The sequence below is a fragment of the Trematomus bernacchii genome, unplaced genomic scaffold (genome assembly GCF_902827165.1).
Source record: "Trematomus bernacchii unplaced genomic scaffold, fTreBer1.1, whole genome shotgun sequence".
Classification (NCBI taxonomy): Eukaryota; Metazoa; Chordata; class Actinopteri; order Perciformes; family Nototheniidae; genus Trematomus; species Trematomus bernacchii.
The window spans coordinates 12,352,677-12,374,692 of NW_022987720.1; the positions used below are offsets into that span (position 1 = coordinate 12,352,677).

The window sequence follows — 22,016 nt, forward strand, 5'->3', positions numbered from 1 at the left end:
AGTTGAAGCTATACAATGCAATGAAACATGTTTTGTTTTATTAAGAGAATTAAATCACTCACATAGTGAGATTTGACCCAAGGTTACATCCTAGAGAAACTATATAAACAATAACAAATTAACTGTAGCTTACATTGTAGATTATTGTTGCAACCCTGTTATTTAAAACATAAAACAAAAACATCTTATGGGATTATTCTTGAGATGCCTTATAATGAAACATGGAGAATTGTATGTATTTCTATGAAGGCAGAATAACATTACAGACAGATTCAGGAACAAAACACAGAAAGGGCTTTTCACTGGAGAGGAGAGCAAGTTGAGTATGAAGATCAGTGTGAATTCTTTAGAAAAAGCCATTTGGGTCCATTCACAAGAGTGATTTACAGCATCAGAGTGGTTTGGATAAAAACAATAGAATATAAATTTGAGACAGAGTTCAATGCTCTTTTGGAGCTTCAAGTGGAATAAAATACTGAATGTAATCAAGGGCTTCACTGTTTCTCACGTGCCAATAATCATTTAAATGGTGGAAAAAAAACTGACACAATTTATTTCAAGAAATGTAGTCAAATCTAATAAAAATTAAGTTCTTTCATATCATGAGGGATGATGTCCTGCAGAAATGTCCACGACGGATCAGAAAACGCCCGCTGTGATTGGACGGGGGTCAGCCCAGGTATCTGATCACCAGGAACATGAAGACGCAGGTCAGCAGCATGCCTCCAACCATGATGAGCTTATCCTGGGTGGCTCTCCTCTCTATCAGTCTCATCACTGTGTTAGACAGGCCCAGCATGTTGGCCACATCCAGCATCTTCTTATGGGTCCCCTGTGCAGAGCCAAAACAGAGCCATGTAAACACTAATGATCTCACAAGTTAGATTAAGCCATAAATACAACATGTTATGGACAATTCAGGCATTATAAGAACACAGTGTAATTATCGAAACTAATTAGTTTGATTTTGGTTGACATTGAGTGCCAACACCCTGTCTGACGCGCCACTCCGTCAGAAGTTTCTCATGGCGAGACAACCGCGCCATGAGTGCTGATCAGCAGACACACCCTGATAAGACGAGGCCTGAGGCACAGCCAGGAAGACCATCTCCTCCCTGGAAACAAGGACTCACCCTCTAGCCGAGCATACGCACACTAACAATAGGACCATTATGATCAATGTGGACACCAGAAACTGGGTCAAGCATCATACAATTTAAACCGCAGATCCATCAAATGTAACCTTTTGAACTGGGCCATTATTTAGAAAAAAGAGAGGGGAAAGATAGATTATTTTGCCTATTTTGTATAAAGTCATATGCACTCACCTTCAGTGTAGATCTCTGGTCTCTAATACCGTTCAGCATGCTACTGCCGCTGCCCAGGAGGTCGTCCATGCCTCTGTGTGCGTTTTGCAAGTTGGAGTTTAACTGTAGGGTCTCATCTATGGGGATGGAGGTATCTGCGTCCTATTGAACACAAATATAACACTTTATCTTCCTGAGTTATCACATGCTCCACTGCGGAAACAAGCACGTGTGACAACCAGATGAAGAATCAAAGTTCATGGAGCACTATCACATTTTCACCAACACGTTTTTGTCAGAGGACTTGGACCTTTGTATGCTGCATTCAGGTGCAACAAAGGCAAGGCAAGGCAAGGCAACTTATTTATATAGCACTTTTCTGTACGCGACAATTCAAAGTGCTTTACAAAACAAATTAAAAGACTTTTTATGAATAAATACAGTAAAACACATTATTATATAATGGCATTTTACAACAGGCATTACAAAGCAAAGATAATAAAATTAAAATAAACACCACAGGTATACAATACATGTTTAAAAGGCATACTGTAGTTCGAATATGAGCAGCTCAATTAAAAGCAGCGGCAGAGAGATATGTTTTTAGTCTCGATTTAAAAATGGTAAGCGTTTCTGCGGACGTGCATGATTTGGGTAGTTTGTTCCAGAGTGTCGGGGCATAATAGCTAAATGCTGCCTCTCCATGTTTTGTACAAAGGGAACCTTACTGTGCCAAACAGTATTGTTTTGTATTACTTGCCACCCTGTTTTCAGGTACTTACATTGGTGGTGAAGGTGCGGCTCATGAGCTCTTCCCGGTCTCGATCCTGGGCCTCTCTGGCGTAGCGTCGCTGCTGGAAGTTTTGCAGGGCGGTGCGAAGGTGCTGGACATCATACTTCAGCTGGTCCACTCGCCTGAGGGAAAGCAAATAAAGAACACTGGTGATTCATCGTTGATATGAAGTTGGAAAACGCTCCACAGCATATTTTATGACAACGCGTCATTGCACCTCAGTTTATTGTAACTATTTGTAATTGTTCGGCTGATGAGAACATCTTTTTCCCCTCAGATCTCATGTGGTGTTTCTCACGGTCTCCATGGCTTCACTCAGACCCAACTGGAGCTGTACTGAGATCTGAGGAGTGATGTGGGATGGGGTGTACCGTGTCCCCTAAGGCCTGTTTACCCAGCTCAGAAACGAGTCTTCGCCCAATGCAGCAGGAATGCTGGTGATGACGGGGCTCCTGAGGAAATGTTTTCATAGAGCCACGTCGCCACAGGGCTACGCATCTCCTCTTCTACACCCTGTTCTGTGCCTTTATGAGATATGGCTTGTCCCTGCCAGCTCTGGGGCTTTGGGGGTCACCATCAATTGGGCCACTGCAAACTCACAATTTGGCGTTCTGGCGGCGGTTTGGTGGCTCCTTGCTGGCTAGGATCTCCAGGCGTTCAAGATGATTGAAGATCTGGTCGGTTCTAGCCTGTAGCTCATTCTCTAACACTTGAATAATGAGAAAAAGAATACAATAAATACGGTATAATTACAAGAAAGAAGACCTCATTTATCATTTTGATCCATTCAACATAAATGTAATACATTTGTCTGAAAGTTAGATTTACTATTCCTTTCTGGGTGTTTATTCCAGAGTGACTTCAGTGGTTTTAATTAGCAGAATAACTCTCCTTATTAGTTAGGCGCCAACTAACAATAGTTGTCCTGATTTTTTGATTATCAATTTTTCATTTAGTCCATACAATGTCAGAACATTGTGGGAAATGGCTACCCCAAGTCCAATGGGATTGGATTTAAATGGCTTGTTTTGTCAGTCAAAATGTAATAGGTATTCAGTTTAGAAAATAGGAAATAAAACAGAGAAAATAAGGCAATGTTCATATTTGAGAGCTTAGCATTTTCTGCTATTTCAGCATGAAAAAATCCTTTATCAATTATTTAGTTTTTGTAGGTGATTATTTCTCCGTCCCATTAGTCATGAATGCTACATCCTCTTCTGGGTTAAAACACAAGTTGATGTCACACTTTAGGAAGGGGGGGGGGTTGTCTACTGCCTGGCTCCCACCATTATCTAGAAGAAGCCCTCCCAGCTTCAGTCACTGCACCCACCCTGCTCCTTCCTGTCCTGGCACCAGCCTGGCCCACCACTGATTTGAGTCGGCACCAAACACAGAGAACAATCCTCCAGAGACACCACCTCCCCTCCTTTCATTCCGTCATTATATCAGGGGAGGCAGCCATAACAAGGAGTCTGTACTGAATTAGAATTTAAGGATTTAAAGAACAAACGAGCCAGAAGTGGTGGCATCAACAAAAATAGTTAGTGCTGGCTTTTGAGATAATATCCTATACCCTAATAAATGAGGTTGAAACGATTGAACACTATTTTCTGAGCATTAGGGTAAAGTGGTCATCCTGCACTAAACTAACATATTGTTCATAATATGTATTATCATATTTTTTATAGCATTTCTTATATGTTGTTGTAGCCTACTTTTTCTATTCTTTTTTCCCATTCTGTTTATGTTCTTGAATTTTTTATTTCTCTTAACATCATTGTATGCACACAAAGGCACATTTCTTGTTAGAAAACCACTTGGATATAAAACCTTCTAATTCTAATTTTGTGTCCAAGCTCATAACTCAGGCGAGTAGGTGCCTATATTGATAATTGTTTGTTACATGTTGATGTGTTAAATAAGGAGACACTTTCTATGTAGTATATAGCTCTTTGAAACTGTCACAAAAGCAGGCTGGTTATGGTAAAGGAAGGAAATATTATAATATGATAATGGGGTGGACACTATTACATGAACACTATTCAAACATCATTTTAGGACTATAATTGGACATCTGGCAGTGGTATGTTTGGCATATGGTAAATCTGTTATTTTGATTAACTTTAGTTTATTGTTTTAACTTATTGTCAGTGTGCTTGTATTTATTTTTTAGTACAAGTCAATCCTCACCTGCTTTATAAATGACTGCATTAACACTAATATTCATAACAGTGGGACAGTTTAAACGGTGTAGCTTCTACTCACAGTGGACTGACTGACGATCCGTCCTCTCCAGATTTCCCATATAAGACTGCACCTCCTGGATTTTTCTAAAGAAGAATAAAACATAACGTTAATGGATCGGAACCAACACAGTACATAACTACAAACCCGATAACATTAATGGACGTGAACAATCATCTTTGTGAAGCTTTTAGCGACCATATAAACCCCACAAAGGTGATATTTCTTTGCTAAATTTCAATCAAATGAAGTTCAATCGCATGTAATTAGCTCGTTAGCTATCTGAGTGTCTACAGTTTCCACAGAAGATACACTTACTTGTTTGTCTGATGATAAAGCGCCTCCATCTTCCGCGATTTGTTGGAGTTTCCTCCGTGTTTCTTTATGTGTTGTAACTTTGCTTTATTCTCATATAACACCGTTATTATTCTGACAGGTGTCTGGGCTAGCTAGCTAGCCAGCTAACGGTGGTAGAGTGTACACGTCATCAGCTGAGCGTTTGTGTACGGAAATGGGAAAGCGGAAGTTGTGCAGCGTCACCTTTTGATAGAGAGAGTGCGGCGGGAAAATACAGAGAGCTCACTCTGCCTCGATTTTTAGAAACGGAGTTGCAGATATAGTTGCTCAGGTGGCAGCTGTTTCTCAGACATTGCATTGAGGTAATGCAATGTTTAAAATATTTGAGAAGGTCGTTCCATAGCTTATACTCTTTTTTGATAAGAGTAGTTTGATATATGTTTTTAGTCTTTGAATTAACGATCTTCGCTCGTACAACATTATGTAGAAACGCACTCAGTAGCAGACACATTGATAAGAAACCTAATACAAAACACCATGGATATTTAGCTTTATTAATTATTATTCTTGGTTTGTGTACTGTCATCGACCTACACAAGGTATGGTGGAGCAGCTTTCTGTTTTTATGCACCAAGAGTTTGGTAAAAACACCCATCACAAATAACACAAGCAGCTTCTATTTGTAGTTCAGAGGAAGTTTAATTCCACTAGTACAAGTAGCCATCTTGTATCTTGTTTTTTAACTTGTTAGGACTTTATTTTTAGGTTATACTGTTTGTGTCTTTGTGTTGTTTATTTCTCTTGTAAGCATTTTGAGCCGCATTTTATGTTTTGCAAAATACTATATACATGCTATATAAGTGCTATGTTCCCCAGCTTAATATCCTCTTTAAATTACACATTGAGGAGACTTCAATTTATTCTTATTTAAAAATAACATTGTATCAAATGTTCAGTGTATGAATCCCCGGGTCAATATATTGCAATCGCTCTCCTATGGTAGCCTACTGATGTATTAGACAATTAAAGACTCGCAGACAGTTTTCTTTACTAGACATTGTCATCCCGACAGTGGCTGAATGGATTTTTGACCATTTTGTTCACTTGTGCAAAAATAGCTCATCTCTTAATGAGGACTCTGGGAACAAAACACCAAATGCTACCACTGAATGTCATGCAGACACTGAATCCAGGTATGATGGCTGACAACCCCCTTTGTGAACAAGTCGACATTTCGCTGAGGTCATTCAATTGATGCTAAACTTCCCAAATTTAAATCTAGGCTGCAGGCAATATTTTCCATTATATTTGATATTCTCTTCAGCGTAGTAGCTGACAGGTGTGATTGCAGAGATCCTTCCCCCTAACCTAAGACAAACTCTGAGAGCATATAGCATAATCTGTTGACATGTAGACATGTGACAGGAAAGACTCTGTGTAACATGTCCTGGGGCTAGCTTTTGTCAGCTCGCCCTGATTCAGTCTAATAAGGCTATCCTCTTTTTCCACAGATAGGTGTCAGGATATTCCTGCCTGTCCATCCAGAGGCTTTCTTTTAGCCTGCGGTCAGAGACACCAAAACTAATGATATCAAACTTCCCAGTAAGTCCCCGCATACGGTGGAGAGGATGTCAGTCAGAGGAAGTGTGTTTGTGAGTACTGTGTGAAAGTGGCATGATAGGACTTCCCAGAACAAGCTGTGAGAATTTCACAGCAGTTCCTTGGTGATTTAGTGTGAGGAAAATCATCCCGGGGCGCTGCCTGGCACCTTCACAAAACCACATCTCAATCACCTCGATCCAAGCCTCCATCACGGCGCAGGAGCCAGCAAAGTAGACTCAAGCATCCTTATTAGTGCAGTGAGCTGTTTCAAGCTCCTGTGTGTCAATGATAGCCGTATTTGTTTACCTCCTTCAGCACAGCAATCACAAGTCGGCCCAGATAGTCTTCCGCGGCTGCCTGATGGTACTTGAGTTGATGGTTGTATCTTCAGGCTAGACACTTCTCAACAGAGGTCCTTTTCACCCACCCCCACATGTCAGCAACCTTGGGATCTGTTCATGCCACTTCTTGCTCTCGCTGTTCACCATTTTCGGTTGTCATAACACATCCCCAGGGCAGTGGTTGGATGTGCAAGGCTTTAACCTGTTGCTCAGGAAAGAGGTGGAAGAAGGGAGAAGTAAGGCCCCCCTTCTAAACGTTTCCAAACAGTACAAATGCACATTTACCTCTCTCTCTCTGCGCTCTCTTTCTGAAGGTCGTGGGGTTCTCTCTGTCTGTCCTTTATCTCTCAGCCCTGAGGAAAGGATGAGATGAGCTTACTGGTTTTCCTCCACACCTGAGCACCACGGGCACAAACTAGAATCCAGACTCCAGGTGTGGAGTGCGATCACGCCACTCCAACTGACCGAGAGCTCACATGTGGTTACACCTAGTTCGTCACTACCTTAGTGTTATGCACATGCACAATGCAAAGCTTGGGTTTTGTCCAGCTTACCTCCACCAAGGTCTACATATTAGGTTCCTTTTGTGTTTGTGTATAATTTTTTTTTTTTTTTTTACAGATTTCAAAGCAAAGTACAGATTGAATATTGGATTCTTCCTTTTCCCTCATGAATTAGTGCGCTTCATTAGTGCAAAACTATTAAATATTTTACTTAAGTAAAATTAGCAATACCAAAGAGTGAAAATAATAATAAAGTCCTGTAGCCCAGAATAGTCAAACCAAATTGTGGCTCTCGGGAGTGCCTTTGCAGGTTTACGTTACCTATGGGTCAACGTAGTTCTTCGTCTCACTTATAAAGAGAGGGGTGAGAAGAAGGGTATTTTAGTTGGTTGCAATCTGCAACCTCACCACTAGATGTCACTATATAGTATTTTCAAATATATTCTACAGGTTAAACATCTCTGGTATTATCAGTAAAGTGCAGTTTAATTATTAAATATTATAAATGTAATATTATTGTTGATTTGTTTACATATAAGCAGTATTTTGAATAGTGTTAAAGGTGGGGTAGGTAAGTTTGAGAAACCGGCTCGAGATACACTTTTTGTTATATTCCATGGAATGCTCTTAACATCCCGATAGCAATGAATATCTTAAGTGCTTTGACAAAAAATCCATAAAAAAATTTCATCTGTGGAAGCCGTAGTACTGTAAAAAGCACGACCAATCATTTTAGCCGGCCCGGCTAAAATAACTGGATGGCCTACCTGCCTGTCAGCCTTCCATCTGTGCACAAACTTATCTCGTGCCCTCATTGGTCATGTGCGCGTTCGTGTGTGTTGGAGGAGGGGCTCTATAATGAAGTGGCAGATTTTCTCCGGTTGTGTATTTTCAAATTCTAGCGATCTCGAGCCGGTTTCTCAAACGTACCTACCCCACCTTTAAGGAATAGCTAGTTTTAAATATTTACATGGAGATAAGCCCCGAATATTCGCATCGCTCTAATCGCTCGAGTCTCACCGCGGCTGTCAGCTGTGTTTACTCCTGTCATTCAAACAAGACGCGCTGGAGAGGGGGCGGGGCTTATATCCATGCAAATACTTTGGTAGATACCAACTACAACAAAATGAACATATTTTACCGTGATTTAATTGTAATACACGTTTCAAAATGATGCTGAAGTAACTACATACTGATACCGGTTAGTAAAAAACATGAATTAATGCTTTGACAAGTGCAGACAAGACGGCAGGCGAAAAACCTTTTAAAATGCGTGGTTTCTGAATGGAGATCAGATCGATCAGGCTAAACTAACCTGTAGCTGCTCCGTCCAAACTCACAACAACGTCATACAGACAGAAATAAAGCAGCGACTGTATTCGCCAGACAGTCTGTGGTTTGTACATGTTTAACTTTTGTCCAGTTTCTGAACAGATATGAGGAGCTGTGAGCACTGAGTGTGTGCTAACAGCTAACGGCTGATGTGTTGGGACATGTTGCGCTGTCAGGTGCTGACCAATCACGAAGCGTCATTTCTTGACTGGCAGCAAAAACAACCAATCACAGCAGTGCTTCTCTGGCTGGCTCTGTCCAATCACAAACAAGAAGTGTTCTCCCTAAAGGAATACCCTTTCCGTAAAAGTTGAAATGTTGAAGTGTTTTGTGAAATGCTGTAGCGTTTTGTGAAATGCTGTAGTGTTTTCTGAAATGTTGAAGTGTTTTCTGAAATGCTGTAGTGTTTTGTGAAATGCTGAAGTGTTTTGTGAAATGCTGTGGTGTTTTGTGAAATGCTGTAGTGTTTTGTGAAATGTTGTTTTGACTTGCACTTCAGGGCCACCGTACATATGTTTACCAATTTAGAGCTTTGGCAGAGTATTACAATGATTTATCTAAGAATATTAAGTAAAGTGTATATATTATAGCCTATATGTGTGTTTGTATGTGTCTGTTTGTGTGTGGCCGCCTCATTGGATTGTCAAAGAATGCTATTTCCTGGTGCGAAGCTTTGCTCCTTTAGGGGCTCCAGCTGGAACCAAACAAGATTTAGCGCTGGATCAGTCTGCCTGTCCTGGTTAGACATCATGGCAGCAGAGTTGTTGTTTGGTAGAGGAAAAAAAGCACTCTGTGTATTACGTGACTAACCCCGCTATAACAATGTTTTGTTCATCAAGAGAAAATTATACGTTACTGAATGTCTTATAAACAACATACTTAATGATGTTTTCCATGCAATATAATACATCATCATTCTCCAATGATTGCCCAAGACAGACAAAGTGAAGAAGCCAATTATGAGGAGCAAAATCGCCCTGGGTCAACAATTTTTGGATACCAGTCATTTTTTGGAGGCACACTGATCTTCTCACTCCCCCCGAGGGAGATGATCCACTCGTCTTTGAAGCCGTGATGAGACGCTGAATGAAAGCAAATGAGGGCCTGTCAGAGATGACAGGAGAAACTCATAAGCTCCCAGTGTCTCTGTGGGTTTTGGTGGGAAAGGGGTCCAGAGGCGGGGCCGAAGGGGGACCAGGGGCGGCACAGGCCCCCCCCCCACCCCACCAGGAATCTGATATTACCAGAGTAAGAAGGTGATCGGCAGTTGGCTTGTGAGTATCAAAACCTCTTTATGGAGTGACGTCAAAAAGACACTCGAACAACCACTAAGAAAGGGAAAAGGAAAACAAAGAGACACAAGACTACAACAGAGCAATTCAAAACTACCGCAAAGAGATGCAAGACCACTACAAAGAGACACAAAATGACCTGAGATAACAAAAGAGATGCAAACCAACCACAAAGAGACTATAAATCTTATAAAGAGATGCAAAATGAATACCAAGAGTAGCAAAACTACTACAAATATACGCTAAAAGAACTACAAAGAGGAGGAAAACGGCTCTTAAAATGTGCAATACAAACGCAAACAATGCAAAACAACTACAAGCAGATGCAAAAGGAAATGCAAAAGGATTAAAAATAAGACACAAATGACCATCGAGAGATGCAAACGAAACAGAGCTGGAAAACAACTACAAAATGACTCAAAACAACTACGCTTGTTTTTTTCAGTTTTTGTTTCATTTTGCGTTATTGTGTCCAATAGCATGTTTTTCTTTCATAATCTGTTCACGGCTGATTTGAGATAAAGCTTGTTGTGTAGCTGCAGATATTTTAGCAAACAAGCACAGCGACATTCTAGACTTTTTCCGGGAGATGTTGCTGGTTTAGGGAACACATAGCTCTTCCCTTTATCTGTGTTTCCCTTTATGGGATATTGTTGATCTGGGAACGTTTTGTTGTGGTTGTAATGGAGGTCAGTGTGTGTGTGTGTTTGTGTGTGTGTGTGTGTGTGTGTGTGTGTGTGTGTGTGTGTGTGTGTGTGTGTGTGTGTGTGTGTGTGTGTGTGTGTGTGTGTGTGTGTGTGGGTGTGTGTGTGTGGGGGGGGTGTGTTTGCAGCTGAGAGAAAAGCAGAGGAGTGCGGTAAAATGGGCATTGGGAGTCAGTCATATGGGAGCATATCATGTACTATCACAGCGGCTGCTATGTAAACCCTTTTTTTTGGCGCTGCAGGTGTTTCTGTGAAGTAGCATGGGAACAGTCTCCTCCAGGAGTTTCCCAGTGGGGGTGGGGGGTAACCAGGGACTGGTCAAGACGGATGCCAGTAAACATATGCCAGGCATCTTTGCTGTGTGGAATCTAGTCACAACACTTTGCAGTGTGCTGCCCCACCTACTGCGTTACGCTTCTTCTTTCTGTAGTTAGCCACCTCCTCTCAAGCCTCCATCTCAATCTTTTAACCAATTTCTACCAAGCTGGGCAAGATGTTTTGATTGAAAATGTTTATTTATAATGTTGATTTACTAATGTAACACAGGGATTCACAGTGTGGCACTCTGCCAAGGGGTCGGTTGAAAGTTTCTGGAGTCATTAACTTGTCATATATTGATTCCATGATATATAACTTTTATTTTACAAAAATGTCATAAAACTATTTTTTTTAAAAGAGGCTTTCAAAGTAATTTTTGTTTTTGAAATAGTTAATAGATTATGTTTGAATATAACTAATTGTTATGTATTCACAACAAAAACCCCGTTATATCCATGTTTGACTTTTAACCCCTATTCTTAATTCATTTATGTATTTATTTATATTTTATACATTCGTTACAGTTGCTTGTATATGCGCATAGGAAATTATGTGCAACAGTGTCAGGTGATGTCTCTTTATGAACAGAATAAAGATGTAGCGAGGTTACGTTTCACAATTGAACCATCGGTTGATGCGTTTTTTTAAGAATTGATTCATCATCTGGTCAATCAAATGTCAGACTCAAGACTCTGTGAGGCTCTACTCAAGCATTCTCACATGTACAAAGCTAACAAGCTGATGTATAGCAGGTGTAACGATAACCACCTCAGATTTTAAAAGGCTAACGTGTTGATTTGTCAGCCACAGTCGATGGGAATGTCATGAATTTTGCAATATTTGTTCATAAACCAAAGTATTGGACAAATATTATATTGACCTGATGAAAAGTTTCCAAAGTCACTAGGGTTCATCATCTGGGAACCATGAATGTCTGGCTATCCATCTAACAGTTGATATTTTTCAATCTAGACCGACATTGCCAAATGCTGTCATAATTTCCTGAAAGTTCGACTAACAGCCTAAAACCCAAATATATTTTGTTGAATTCATATAGGGGGTATTGTTGTAAAGGAACAAATCTAGAGAAATTGGAAGTATACATTTTGGGTATTCTGCTTAAAATACAGACTTAAACTTGTTATCCGTTATGAAAGAATATGCATTTTCTGTTGGTAAATTAATCAAATGACCATCTCACATGACGCTGTTCTCCAAGTTGTAGAGGCTAGACTCTGGTATTACAGGATGACACTGACTATCTTGACTGCACTAAATATCTATTCTACTCTAATCATCTCTTCTCTGTTCTCAGACGTAAATCCATAATTTCAACCGTGCTGCCCGCTCATTTGACCGTCTCACAGGTCTCTCAGCCACCCTCCCCGTCCACCCCGGCCTCTGCGTTAGGCCCCCCCATAGAGGTATGCACTCAGCCTTGTCGTAGCTCTAGGCAGTGCATGTTCTTGTTGTGGGTTGAGCAATTGCATTAGTCATTTCACATTCCAAATTCCTACCCCATGCCGTATTCACAACTCTGCCTCTCTCACTCTCTCACCTCTTCTTCTGCACCAAATCTGTGTCCCCCCTCATCCTGTTCATCATTTAATGGTTTCTCTGTGCCATGTCAGAGTGTTTTGTGGGGATTAGGCCCCGCACTGATGCTATCTCAGCACCTTCTCCTCAGAGGCGGAAGTCGTGTAGGGTGTAGATGTTTGACCCGAGGCTCACAGGTTCCGATTACAGGAACGGCCTTGCGCTTTGTGTCCTTGAGCAAAGTATCCAAGCCTTCTACGCTTCAGTTAACTTCTACTGTTCTTACACAAATGAGTGATGTATAAACCCCGAAAGCTATGTATGTTGCTTTGGATAATATTTTTTTTTCGCCAAACAATGCAAATATAATACATATCTCATAAAAATGCCTCAGCAGCCCCGGTGTGCCAATTCCTCTTCATCCATCAGAGCGTAGTAACCTTTACCTGAACCAGGCCAGTGCAGACACAAGAGATAGTGTTACCACCAGCGTGACCATACATTGTGTATGCCATTCAGGGTGACGGAGAGAAGCTCCAGCATACAGCCGGCTGACTGCCCGCACAGGAGAACCAGACTACAAACACACACTCCCATATCATTCCTGCTGAAGTGACCACAGGTGTGCACAGGGCAAGTATGCACACACACACATATGCAAAAACCTTTTCTGCCCTCACCTGTCTGCTGTCAGGACTTTTTCAAACACACACACAGAGGAGCTTGCCTGTTGCACCCCTGCTCCGTCCAACCCCCCACCCCGCTCAAAGCAGCCACCCTCTGGGCTTGTGCGTGCGAATCCGGCTGTGGACTCAGCAGCCCCCATCGCTGCACCCCCCCCGACTCAGGGTAGTGAGGGAAATGAAGGCTTTAGGAGTTCATTATAAAACAACAACAGCAGCAGCAGGGGATAGGCCTCCCGGGGCCACAAACTATCCCTTCTCATCCCTCCATCCTCATATTTTTCCTTTCTGTCCCTCAATATCTCAACCCCGTCCACCCGCTCTCTGCGACACACTCCTCTCTCTCATCCCACCGCTCTTCTCAGAAGAACGCCGCTTTATGAAAATACAGCATTCATGTTGAATAAAGTTAAATATTGATCCGCAATATTATAATATGGCGAGTTAATATAGTGAGTCAGTAGTCTCGGCATATGAACTTGGATGACCTGACGGATGACGCACTTGTGCAGCACTGAACTGAAGATTTCAACTTTATTGTCCAAGAGGGGAAATTAATATTGAAGCAAAGGATAAAAGCGTGGGTTGATATTGGTAATATATTTCTTTTTATTAGATAGACAAAAGCATGTTGTTGCTTTCCAGTTAAAACCACATTTCTTCAAAAAAATGTCCACTTTTGGTGAGCCAAGTAAAACAGCCCTGTTTCCAGCTTAGTAACAATGTATTGTTCACGTTTTAAAATGGTTTATTTAACTTTGAGAATTGATCAACCCCCAAAATTAAAACAATTGTGAGATACATGCTTTTATTATGCCGGAAAATGCAATTCTTTGCTTTTTTCTTTTGGTCACGTTTGAATATTCTAAAGAAAAGCAAACATTCAAAGAATTCTATGCGTAATTGACCTTTTTTTATTTAAAGCTTTAACAATAATCCTACTACTTGTTTTGGTCAAACGGCCAAAAATTAAATTGCCAGCTATTTTGTTAATGGATTTACCGTTTAAGTATTTTTTCATGCAAAAAGTAGCAGAAAAGGCTGTTTTGTTCCTCAAAATATGGAGATTTTCTGCTTTCTCTGTTTTATATCATATTAAACTGAATATCTTTGACCAGTGCACTGACCAAACTGGACATCTAAAAACATAACTTTCATATTTTCACAATCATCTGATACTTTATAGACTGTTAATCCAGAAATAATTTGCAGACAAATCAATAATGAGAATAACCAATACTTGATTTTCAGATACATGTAGAACGATTGTTAATGTTTGTCTCTCAAGCAGTGGGATAGCTGCAAGCAGTAAACTCATCACACTGAGAGATAATTTGCTCCAACAATATAATAAACTGTGCATCCATTGTAAGGTTTTTAATGTTATTAAACCTTTGAGAGTCCATTTAAATTGCCCTATAATTCACTGCAATACTTGGGGGCTCATGTTGATGTTCTAATAAGGAATAATAATGTGTAATCATAGTAATTAGAGAGCAGCATCAAAAGCACCAGAGCACACACTATAAATACTTCATACAATAGCCCTCTGTGTGCTGCAGCTTCACTGATGCTCTGCAAATGAGTGGAAAAGTTATGATTCAGGGATAATAGCATGTAAACGGCTCTCATCGTCAATCTGGTGCAGCCCAAAGTAACTTTCTAATGGTGAGACGGGGGTCAAACGCTCGGTTAGACAGCATTTATCCAAGTCATCGTCGTTTTCATCATCGTCATTATGATTTTCATCGCGGTTGGTGTGCTGGCTAGAGGCACAACACCTGTATGCGTGCCAAACACCCACCCACCCCGTGCCTTTTACCCGGGCGGTTAGAGGGTGATGCATCGAGACCACAGGCCTTTCAGATGAAAAGGAGGGCAGGGCAGTATCAGCAGGAAGTGGTTTTGCTCCATAGGTGCAGGGTGCAGAGTTTCAGGCAGGTGTATTGCACTCGCGTGTGGAGTGTGTGTGTGTGTGTGTGTGTGTGTGTGTGTGTGTGTGTGTGTGTGTGTGTGTGTGTGTGCATGTTTGTGAAGGTGACCGCCTACAGCAACTGAACAAGACACAACACAACGCTCTTACAAATGTATGTATTTATTTTAAATAAGAACGTAATGCAACAAGATTAAAAAAAACAACATTTGGAGATGTGTTGAAGCAAAATTCAAAAGAACTGTACACGAAAATCTAAATTATGATCTTTAAACAAATGCAAAAGGACAGGACATAACTCTGCATAGCTCATAAATCTTAATGATATTTGCCAAAAGATGAAGTGAGGTAGAAAAATTACGATTCCATGTTGTCATAAGCCTGGAGCCCTGACATGAGTTATATTCATATCATATATAAAGTTCAGAATCACTCAAACAAAACATAAACTGGCCAATAAAATAAACCTCTTGGGTGCACTTTTGACCTGCACACATGGACTTGTAAGAGTTGTCGTGGATGTAGGGATAAGTGAGTAAACACTGGGATTTACTTTAATTAGCATTTAAGGAAAATAAGGAGAACGATTAGCCCACTTCAAAGGCATGTAGAACAAAGATGTGGCTAAATTAGACTTTGAAGACTGAATAGTTCAATTTTAAACTTGAAAGCATAGCATAGTGCGTGCTTCTATAAATAGAGAGGAGGGTTGGTATGTTCAGAAATGAAACATTCTTTTTTGTTTTTCAAAGACAGTGTTTGGTGTTTCCCTGACTATTACCCCAGGTATTTCCTTTTGTTCTGTTGAGCACACATTAGGCTACATGTAGACATTTCCATAGACATTTCCATAAGAGCAACTGAAAACCCAGCTTGTTTCTTTACACAATAACCCTGTTTATGCATGTTACAATGTATTTCAGTGGCACCCCTCAAAGCTTCCAGTGATTCGGTTTAAACATATACTTTAAATAGTCATACCATGATTTATTATCTTTGTATCATACATAACAAGAGCAATCTAAGTGCTTTTTTTTTTTTTAAATCAAAGATGAACTCCTAAAAATGTCTCCACAGCAGGCAGAAAGACAGACAGGTGGATTCCCTTTAAGGCCATGTTAGCCTTAGTGGCAATTATAAGAAGGTTAAGGTATAAAGCAGCAGTACAACAGTGACTGATACAATAAATAGTCAAGTGGAAGGGGCCGATGCAATAACAATACGTAAAATCACTGTTAGAGACGACGTACTGCTGGTGACATCCAGTCCAAGTACCTGTTTTAAGAGCTCAGTCCCATAAGAAATGGGATTTCAGTGCATCCAAAGCAGAGTTTACAAACATCCTAACTTACAGGAAAGCTGCTGCGTATCAATTCGGTGACGATTAGCAAAAAAAACAGCAATATTATAATATTACAAGTGTATATTCCTCCCCAAATAACATGCAGGTCTGAATGGAGATTTGCATAGACATGCTCTGTGTGAGATTGGAGCTTATAGTTCATCCACGTCAAAATGTCTCTCACGTTTCTGTTCCCAAAGGATCATTCTACTTTCTTCTATGCGGTCTTGCAGGTGTACACCTCCTCCTCCCTCACACACGTCTGACACTCCACGTGGCAGCACCAGCGGACCTGGCAGTGGCAGGAGAGGCTGGTGAGGCGCATGGCTGTGTTGTACCCCCGTCCGCAGCACAGGCTCTGACAGCTGGTGTCTTTGGCGCAGGACCGGCCCCCCGTACCCGGGGAGTACCGCGAGGGCCTGCAGAAGCTAGGGGAGTCCTCCAGGAAGACCAGGTCAGTGGTGCGGAGGCTCTGGCCGTGGCGCCGGGGCCCCGCCAGCTCCGTCTCCCCGGTGGCTTCGTTGGTGACACTCAGCACTCGCACTGCCGTGTCGTACCTGTACTTCAGCAGCCGTCCAGTGTCGTGGAAAGGAGACAGCTGCTTCCAGCAAGTCCGTACGGCACAGGAGCCGGAGACACCGTGACACTTGCAGGTTGTTTTCAGCCCGCTCTTCACTGCCTGAGATGGGAGAGAGAAAAAGCAAGGGAGAGGGGGGGGGGGGGGGGGGTAAATGCAGAGATGTCAGTTGGTTCAGCTTGATTCATTACCTGGCCTCTTATCTGGGAGGTCTATCTGGACTGAGGGAGACAGTTTCCTGAAGGGTGGGTAGGGGGGTTAGGGGTGGTGGTCTGCGGATTCTGCGCCTTTAGCCCACCTCAGTCAAAAATGTTGACATAATGGATTGAGGAGGACTGTTCAGAATGTCGTATTTCATTCACCTCGCATTTTTCACTTGGACAGCTCTTGCAATTTTTTGTTTCTCAATGTGTTGAAACTAGCTCTGTCTGCTTCTCTCCTGTCTCTCTTTCCTGAAGCCCGAGGCATAGGTGACAAACGGTGCAGACAGTGGAATCTCTCCACCCTGTTCTTTGTACATGCCTGCTCATGGAAAACATTGATAAGAATTTCTGTGCAAGAAGTGCCAAAAACAATGCAGCGGCGGTTGTGCGACGATGTTTGGGTTAATAGTTCACTGAGCTTGATGGTCAGCGATGAGAGCGCGATCACTCAGCCTGAGAGCCGCTGTCTTGACGGAGGCCAGACACAGGTCACACAGAGGGAGCCAGAGGGGGCTTCTGGTTGAAAAGTGCTGCTCAGTTCCTCCCTTTGCAGGTATGAACCCCTCAGGGGCTTCAGAGCACCATTACTGAGAGGTGAGGGGAGCGCCAACCAGCTCATGTTGTTGTTCACACAGCTCTTCTTGGCCACATTGGTGTAAAGTGAGGAAAACATTTATCTCAGTAAAGATGAGATAAGATAGTTCCCCCTTCCTGCTTTCTTTTTTTCTTTTTGTCTCCACTGGCTCTACCTAGGTGAGAGCTTCAGGACCCCGGGGCCTGCTATTTCAGAGCTACACAGTGGTGGTTATGAACATTAGGTGGATTTATGAAGAGCACAGTGATCCAGTAAGTGGAAAAAAATGCTTGCTCGTATATTAAAAAGAGGCCACGGTTATAATCGTTCTCTCCGACATGAGACCTTTAATTTTCTGTAGGCCCGCACAGCAAGCTTTATCATGTCTGAGAACACCTGGCTCCAACGATCCCACAGCCATGTTGTCTCCCTGCTGCAGCGCCTCACCCTCTGCCTCTCTGTTATCCACCAACCAAGGCCAACGACAGCAGAAAATAAGGGGGTGTTTGTCTGGCTGGCACTGGGAAAATATGCAGGTGAGGATCGCAATCCTGTATCCTCTGATGGCGCACGAGGTATAATTGTGAAGTAAAATTGCAGCCCAACTAATTGAGCTCAGATATAGGTGATGTTTGCGATTCCCCTGGAGGACACTTCCCCATAATGGGACAAGGCGGCTCTTTTGCTGAAGCACATTCGATGTCACATTTATAATCTTTTTTGGGTTTATTTGTTCACACTCACCCGAATTCCAACGTTGATGTTGTGGGCGTCGATTTGAGCCCTCAGGTCCTTGCTGACCTTCTTATGGCCGAGGAACTTCTTTAGAAATTTGGTGCTATATTTCAGGTTGTCCCCGCAGACCCCCCACTGCCACGCTTCTCGATGCTGGATGCCGGGGGAGTCGTCACATGTGCACCTCTCCATTCGACCTGAGCTGCACGCTTTGGCGAGTGCATGAGTCAGCGCCGCAGAGGACACTGCCAGAAGGAAGGCAGTCTCCTTGAATGCTGGGACAGATATAGGAGAGATTAGAACATGTTGTGTAAAAAGTCAAAAACACCAGTTTGTTTTTGACTATAGGACATTTAAAGGGCTACATTTACAGAGCTTTAAATGCAAGTTGTGTCAAGCCTTCTGAGGGCAAACTGTCTATTCATTCATGGTTTACAATCATCAACATGTTTACAGAGAGCTCATTACGTTGTCATGGTTTGCTACAACCTCAGCATTATTCTGCAAGTTTTTCTGGTGTCATAATTCCTCTTCTGACCTTTCCTTTTGGTTACGCACTGTTATTTGCCTCACCAAGAGCCGTCACTGGGGTATATTTTTGATCCAATTAATTATTATTTTGACTAGGAAGGATTTTCCCAGATGAAAGTGGTTTAATCATGCCACCCTTTTCCTCTGGGAATGGGCGCTTTCCCGGGATAAAAATAACCACCGAGCTTGAGCGCTTGTCCACCGCACCACATTTCTAGGGTTTCTACTCCCTCATTATCTACATGCTGACCTGTTCATGTTCTCCCACACACTGATATCCGTATGCATAAAGCATTTTCTGTGCACAGCAGACCTACAGGGGACTTGAGATATATCCAATATGTTGATCTTTTCTCCCAAGTGTAGCTAATCAATGGTTGTAGCATGTCATAGAAAAAAGTATTTCAGTACAACCTTTGGAAAACTTTTTTTAGGGGAGGTATGAAGGCAAAAGAGTGTGGAGAACATCTTAATGAACACAAAATAAAATGTTAAAAAGGATTTAGACTGTCACCTGTTCGGACAAAACTCAAATTAATAAGGAAACTTATATCTTAAAATGAGTTAAAACGTATTGCTGTGTTTTAAAATCAGCGACAGGGAGGAAGCAAGGCAATAAGTAAGGCATTAACAACACAACCATTTTAATTAATATTCTAAAAACGTTATGTTTTAGAAGATAGACATAATACAATAACTGGTGTTAATTTTATATTATTTTCTGTGACAATACACACTTCTATTTTTACTTTATCTTAACCTTATCTCTGTGTTGTCATGTGACTTATGTCACATCAGTACAAACATTTTATTAAAGTTAAACAACAATAATGTTTGATAACTGTCTCCTGGCGTGCCTCCAAACTTTCATAATATCTCAACTGAAGACAAACAACTGCTTATCATATTTCTTCAATCACTGCAGGCCTGTCTCACTTTGGTTTTTAGATCATTTGCATTGCCTCAAGGTACAGCACCCAATAATGCTCTCCTGTTCAGAGACACTCAGCTGAAAAGATGTAAAGCATACTGCATGTCATGTCAGGGTTGGAGATTTAAAAAAACATCTGGCAGCTGTGTCACTCAAGAAAAAATAAAGATTAAAGACATGAATCCGCAAGTGAATGGTCACGGGTTCGAACCCAGCACTACCCGCTTTGGATGATGGCTTAATTAAATGCTTTCTACTGTAAAAATACTTGGTGTTTAAGTCTTACCTCTTTTCAGGAGGCTTCCCCGGCCGTCCAGGCTGCAGTTCCAGCGCTCGTTCCTGAACTGATAGCGACACTCCAGGAGGCTGAGGCGCACCGACTCCCGCAGCGTCTCTGCCAGACCCGGCTCCCTGCGACACAGCCTCTTCTGCCGCCGGGTCAGAGTCATCTGCTCGCACTGCTTCAGGTGGGCCTTGCCCGTCGGAGGCTCATTGGAAAACGGACCAGGTAAAAACACCAAGGGTTCCCGTCCTGTCAGCCTGGGGATGCAAAGATAAACAAATGAGGTGAGTTGCATTCATATAGCATTTGATATGAAGTATGTCTACACGATCAAGGTGATATTGTTTCCATTAATAATTCCATCACTGCAGTTACTTTATACCTAAAGAAAATATGTGATTGTGATGAATTTGTAACTTAGTTTTACGCTGTCTACTCCTCTACTTGCTTGCCACCTGCAAATGTTATTTCCTCTTCCCATAAATAAAATAAATAAATAAAAATAAAATATATATATATGATATATATGTTATAGAAAACACAAATAGATATCAGTTTTTGGACTCGTAAAAATACTGTCAACAATATAGCATAAGTCCGTATAAAGTTAAAACGTCAACGGTAGTTTAACAAACTCAGAGAAAAACGCGTGAAAACAGCCAAAACACAAATGTTGTTGATATACATCTTAAATAACACTGGTGATGATAACCCACAAACATTAGCATGACAATTAGAAAAACTACAGCGGTTTCAAACAACATAATAACAATTCACCTTACTAGCTTCTGCGCAATTACGCGTGCGTAATTTAGCTTAAGGTTACTGGTTGCCGTTTTGTTTTCTCTAAGGGTTAAAACAACATGGCAATCAATTAATGTGTTTGGCAGAAGTAAAAAAAACAACATCAGCTGACCCAAAATAAGCTGCAGTGTTCGAGAGGAGGATGCAGAGTGCAACGAGTCGCAATAGGCAGGCGGTCCGTGGGAGCCTGGAGCGCATGGTGCCGGGTTGTTGCTGCTCTTCATCTCGCTGATTCTTCAACGGAGAAAGTCTGTGCCGTCTGGTCGGCGCACCTCTTTAAGCGGCCCCACATGCACTCAGACGTTCAATCCGCTGCACCGGTCCCAGTGGTCCGCTGGGAGGCAGGGCCCTTTGGGGAATAGGGGGAGGGGGGGCATCGTCCTGCTGCACCCTCATTGGATTCTCTCAATATTGTTACTGTATGTTCCCTCCCACTGTTACGCCACCCAGGTGGACGGAGCTGCAAAGTGTGTTTACCTGGTGTGATGTAGAGAGCTCCAATACACCTGGGTACCTATCCATCATGTTCTATGCGGTCCTCCTGGTTAAGCACTGGAACCAAAACCTCAGATCAAGACATTGTTTGTGCTAAATTCATATTTCCCCCCCCCAGGGAAACTCTGTAGTTAAAACACTTTGTTTGAAGTCAGAGGTTTTTATTTGTCAGCTTTACTGTTGAGCAGGATGCTTCTTTTAAAACAACATGGTGGTTTCATGACCCATAATGGCAGCATATCTGCAGTGTCCTTGAACATGGAGAAACCAAAAAGAGATTTCCCACACTTTACAAGTGATTAAAATATAATCATTGCAATAAAGCAACAAAATCCACAAATCTTCCAAACAACTCAAAACACAGCATTCACCCAAAAGATAAGTTACTAAAAGACCCATGCAACCTGAGATTAAAGGACAACAACATACAAATATATTAGTAAAGGGCCTCCAGCTTGTTCTTCAAGTGAAAACTACACAGTCATGTAACTTCATTGGTCCTTCAGATAAAAAAAGAAAACATGGATAGAGCACCATCTAGTGGATTCAGTATGTAAATTCATCTCTGAACGTAAGTGGATTTTATGAAACCTGAGGAAATGTAGCAAAATATACTAGTTTTTAATATTGGGCATTGAAAATTGCTTTGCTTGACA

General features: G+C 41.7%; 2 protein-coding genes across 2 annotated transcripts; both read right to left on the bottom strand.

The window, feature by feature from the left end:
- Positions 1 to 13: 13 nt before the first annotated feature.
- gosr2 (golgi SNAP receptor complex member 2) lies at positions 14 to 4,842 on the bottom strand. The gene is made up of 6 exons (XM_034142709.1): positions 4,663 to 4,842; positions 4,366 to 4,430; positions 2,701 to 2,809; positions 2,090 to 2,222; positions 1,329 to 1,469; positions 14 to 832 (listed from the first exon to the last, which is right to left on the bottom strand). Exons 1-6 carry the CDS (start codon positions 4,689 to 4,691, stop codon positions 671 to 673), a joined length of 639 nt encoding a protein of 212 aa, XP_033998600.1. The 5' UTR covers positions 4,692 to 4,842; the 3' UTR covers positions 14 to 670.
- An 11,038-nt stretch (positions 4,843 to 15,880) lies between these two features.
- Positions 15,881 to 21,213, bottom strand: wnt9b (wingless-type MMTV integration site family, member 9B). Its single transcript, XM_034143033.1, has 4 exons — positions 20,978 to 21,213; positions 20,065 to 20,318; positions 18,326 to 18,591; positions 15,881 to 16,906 (listed from the first exon to the last, which is right to left on the bottom strand). The coding sequence occupies exons 1-4, from the start codon at positions 21,061 to 21,063 to the stop codon at positions 16,445 to 16,447; spliced, it is 1,068 nt and encodes a 355-aa protein (XP_033998924.1). The 5' UTR covers positions 21,064 to 21,213; the 3' UTR covers positions 15,881 to 16,444.
- Positions 21,214 to 22,016: the final 803 nt, after the last annotated feature.